This window comes from Zosterops lateralis (assembly GCF_965231275.1).
Source record: "Zosterops lateralis genome assembly, chromosome: 3".
Lineage (NCBI taxonomy): Eukaryota > Metazoa > Chordata > Aves > Passeriformes > Zosteropidae > Zosterops > Zosterops lateralis.
The window spans coordinates 113,062,100-113,066,539 of NC_139764.1; the positions used below are offsets into that span (position 1 = coordinate 113,062,100).

General features: G+C 43.7%; 1 protein-coding gene across 1 annotated transcript in view; it reads left to right on the forward strand.

Moving 5' to 3' along the window:
- Positions 1-3,366, forward strand: part of LOC310907450 (fibrinogen-like protein 1) — a gene marked incomplete at both ends in the record, with an annotated part of 4,187 nt that extends 821 nt beyond the window's left edge. Inside the window, 2 exons of the mRNA XM_083857664.1 lie at positions 1,778-1,973; positions 3,220-3,366. Of these exons, the coding sequence (XP_083713790.1) occupies positions 1,778-1,973; positions 3,220-3,366 (343 nt within the window). The remainder of the gene's footprint in view (positions 1-1,777; positions 1,974-3,219) is intronic.
- Between the last annotated feature and the right edge of the window lie 1,074 nt (positions 3,367-4,440).

Consider the following 4,440-nt stretch of genomic DNA (forward strand, 5'->3'; position numbering starts at 1 on the left):
AAGTCCCTTTTTATTTTTTTTTTTTTTTTTTTCCAAAACCTCATCAGCCACATCCTGGATTATCCCAAAGTGACCTGGATTGTCCCACAGGATCCCTTTTCCTGTTTCTCCTGGAAATTCCTGTGGATCCCAAAATCCTGGAATGCTTTGGGTGGGAAGGGACATTAAACCTCATCCCATTCCTTGGACAGGGACACCTCCCGCTATTCCAGGATGCTCCAACCTTTCCTTGGACACTCCCAGAGATCCAGGAAATCTCTGGGAATTCCAGCCCAGCCAGGAATTCCTTCTCAAGATCTCACCCAAGCTCCCCTTTCCCAGTGGGAATTCCATTCCCCGGCTCCTCCAGCCCTTGATCCCAAATCCCAGCTCTCCTTTCCCTCTGGAAAAGGCTCCCAGGATTCCCTGGATCCTTCCCTGATCCAGCTGGACATTCCCAGCTCTCCCAGCCCGGGATTGGATCCAGCCCCAGCCCGACTCCTCCTCTCTGGGAAGGAATTTTTGGAATTCCCTGGGAATTGGGGACTCCAGGAAGGGTTTTCCATCCCCAAATTCCATAAAAACCCCTCGGGATGGATCCTGAGTGTCCTTGATCCCGGAATCCCAGAATGGTTTGGGATGGGATCCATGGGGACCTTCAATCCCATCCTATTCCAACCCCAAAATCCTGGGATTTTTCAACCTTTCCCTGGACAGTCCCAGGGATTCTCTGGGAATTCCTTCCCAAGACCCACCCCAAGCTCCCCTTTCCCAGTGGGAATTCCATTCCCTGGCTCCTCCAGCCCTTTATCCCAAATTCCAGCTCTCTTGGAGCTCCTCAAGGCTCAGGAATCAGCTCCAAGGATTCCCTGGAGCTCAGGGTTTTCCTTGGAGCTGCATCCTACAGGATTTATTTTCCAGGAATCCCATCCTGGATCCATCCCTGAAGCTCCAGAGGATCCTGGAATGTTTTGGAAGGGAAGGGACTTTAAATCCCATCCCATTCCATGGGAAGTGTCAAGGTCGGAGCTTTAAGGTCCCTTTCCCACCAAACCATTCCAGGATTCCACTAATTATCCCCATCTCCAGGATGATCCTTAATTGCGGAACGCCGGATAATTAATGGGATTTCCCCAAGGCTCCCACATCCCCTTTGTCCTGATTTTCCAGAGTTTTCGGGTCTTTCTCCACCCGAAATTCCCAAATTCCTCACCACGGAAGGAAAATTCCATGACACGGAAGGAAAAAAAAAAAAAAACCACAAAAAAACCCACCCAGAATTTCCTCATCCTTGATTTTCCAAGCAGGATAAATCCCAACAAGGAATCATCCCACTCGGAAAGGAAAATTCCGACAAAATTCCCAAAAACCCCACAATTTCCCATTTTTTTCCCATCCTGGCAAAGCATCGAGGACAAGATGAACTTTCACTGGCTGGGATAAATCCCAACAAGGAATCATCCCAGTCGGAAAGAAAAATTCCGACAAAATTCCCAAAAAACCCACAATTTCCCATTTTTTTCCCCCCCGGAAAAGCATCGAGGACGAGGAGAACCTTTCCCAGCTGGGATAAATCCCAACAAGGAATTATCCCGGTCGGAAAGGAAAATTCTGACAAAATTCCCAAAAAAACCCCAATTTCCCTGTTTCTTTTCCCCCCTGGAAAAAGCATCAAGGATGAGGAGAAATTTTACCGGCTGGGATAAATCCCAACAAGGAATTATCTCGCTCGGAAAGAAAAATTCCGACAAAATTCCCAAATAAATGACAATTCCCTGTTTTTTTTACCCTGGAAAAGCATCGAGGACGAGGAGAACTTTTACCGGCTGCACGTGGACGGTTTCAGCGGGACGGTGGAGGATTCCTTCGCCTGGTACCACGACAAGAGGAGCTTCAGCACTCCGGATTCCGGGAATATCTGCGCCGAGATCTCCCACGGGGGCTGGTGGTACCACCAGTGCTTCTTCTCCAACCTCAACGGCGTCTACTACAAGGTCAGGGATTCGGGGATTTTTTGGGAATTTTTTGGAATAATTTTTTGGAATAATTTTTTTGGAATTTTTTGGAATAATTTTTTTGAAAATTTTTTGAATTTTTTTTTTTAAATAGTTTTTTGGAATTTATTTTAATTTTTTGGATTTTTTTTTGAATAATTTTTTTGGATTTTTTTTGAATTATTTTTTTGAATTTTTTTGAATAATTTTTTTTTTAAATTTTTTAAAATAATTTTTTGGAATTTATTTTAATTTTTTGGAATTTTTTTGAATAATTTTTTTGAATAATTTTTTGAGAATTTTTTGAATAATTTATTTGGAATTTTTTGGAATAATTTTTTGGAATAATTTTTTGGAATTTTTTGGAATAATTTTTTGGAATTTTTTGGAATTTTTTTGAACAATTTTTTTGAATTTTTTTGAATAATTTTTTTGAATTTTTTTGAATAATTTTTTTGAATTTTTTAAATAATTTTTTTGAATTTTTTGAATAATTTTTTGGGAATTCTTTGAATAATTTTTTTGAATTTTTTTCAATAATTTTTTTGAATTTTTTGGAATAATTTTTTGGGAATTTTTTGAATAATTTTTTTGAATTTTTTGGAATAATTTTTTGGAATAATTTTTTGGAATAATTTTTTGGAATTTTTTGGAATAATTTTTTTGGATTTTTTGGAATTTTTCCCCCAACTGGGATCAGTCCAATTTGGGAATTTATTTTCTTTGGGAATTTTGGGAATTTTTCCCCCAACTGGGATCAGTCTGATTCAGGATTTTTTTTTTTCTTTGGGAATTTTGGGAATTTTTCCCCCAACTGGGATCTGTCCGATTTGCGAATTTTTTTTTTTGGGGAATTTTGGGAATTTTTTTTCCCCCATATTATCTCAAAATTCTCACATTTCCAAGCAGTTTTTCCCCCATCCCAAAGATGTTTCAGCCGCCTGAAATTCCAACGTGGCTCCAGAAGGACCTTTGGAAAAATTTTGGGATTTATGGGCCATTTTTTCCCCAAAATTCTCACATTTCCAAGTGTTTTTTACCCCATCCCAAAGATGTTTCAGCTGCCTGAAATTCCAGGAATTGTTCCCAATATCCCTTTGGAAAAATTTTGGGATTTATGGGACATTTTTTCCCCCCACATTATCCCAAAATTCTCACATTTCCAAGTGTTTTTTCCCCCATCCCAAAGATGCTTCCAAGTGTTTCCTACTCCTGATCCACCTCCTTCTTCTCCTGCACTTCCCAGGGCGGCCGATATTCCATAAAAAACCGGAAGATGCTGGGCCCGGATGGGATCGTCTGGTATTCCTGGAAGGACACGGACTATTATTCCCTACGGAAGGTGGTGATGATGATCCGGCCCCGCACGTTCCGGCCCCACCTCTCCCCGTGATGGATCCCGTGGAATGTTGGGGATGGATGGATGGATGGATGGATGGATGGCCGGGAATCGTGCGGGGAAAAAAAACACGGATTCTTGGGAAGGACGGAACCCGCCGCTCTTGGGTTTTGTGGGATCCGACGGGGAATTGATCCAACGGGGGAGATCTCCCGGGAATGTGGAGGTGATTCCTGGGAAGGGAATTCCCAAGACCGAATCCAGTTTTTCAGATGATGACGGGAATCAGCTCCAAGATGATCCACGCGGAATTCCGTGGCTGCCAACCCAATGGAATTTCCTGATTTTCCACGTGGGATTTGTGATCCGAGTCCTCCAACAGGGGATATCTCCCAGGAATGTGGAGGTGATTCCTGGGAAGGGAATTCCCAAGACCGAATCCAGTTTTTCGGATGATGACGGGAATCAGCTCCAAGTTGATCCACGCGGAATTCCGTGGCCGCCAACCCGATGGAATTTCCTGATGGGGGATTTTCCACGTGGGATTTGTGATCCGAGTCCTCCAACGGGGGAGATTTCCTGGGAATGTGGAGGTGATTCCTGGGAAGCGAATTCCCAAGACCGAATCTAGTTGTTTGGATGACGAAAATCATCTCCAAGATGATCCACGCGGAATTCCGTGGCCGCCAACCCGATGGAATTTCCTGATTTTCCACGTGGGATTTGTGATCCGAGTCCTCCAATGGGGGAGATTTCCCGGGAATGTGGAGGTGATTCCTGGGAAGCGAATTCCCAAGACCGAATCCAGTTTTTCAGATGATGACGGGAATCAGCTCCAAGTTGATCCACGCGGAATTCCGTGGCCACCAACCCAAAGGAATTTCCTGATGGGGGATTTTCCACGTGGGATTTGTGATCCGAGTCCTCCAACGGGGAGATTTCCTGGGAATGTGGAGGTGGTTCCTGGGAAGGGAATTCCCAAGACCGAATCCAGTTTTTCGGATGATGACGGGAATCAGCTCCAAGTTGATCCACGCGGAATTCCGTGGCCGCCAACCCGAAGGAATTTCCTGATGGGGGATTTTCCACATGGGATTTGTGATCTGAGTCCTCCAACGGGGGAGATCT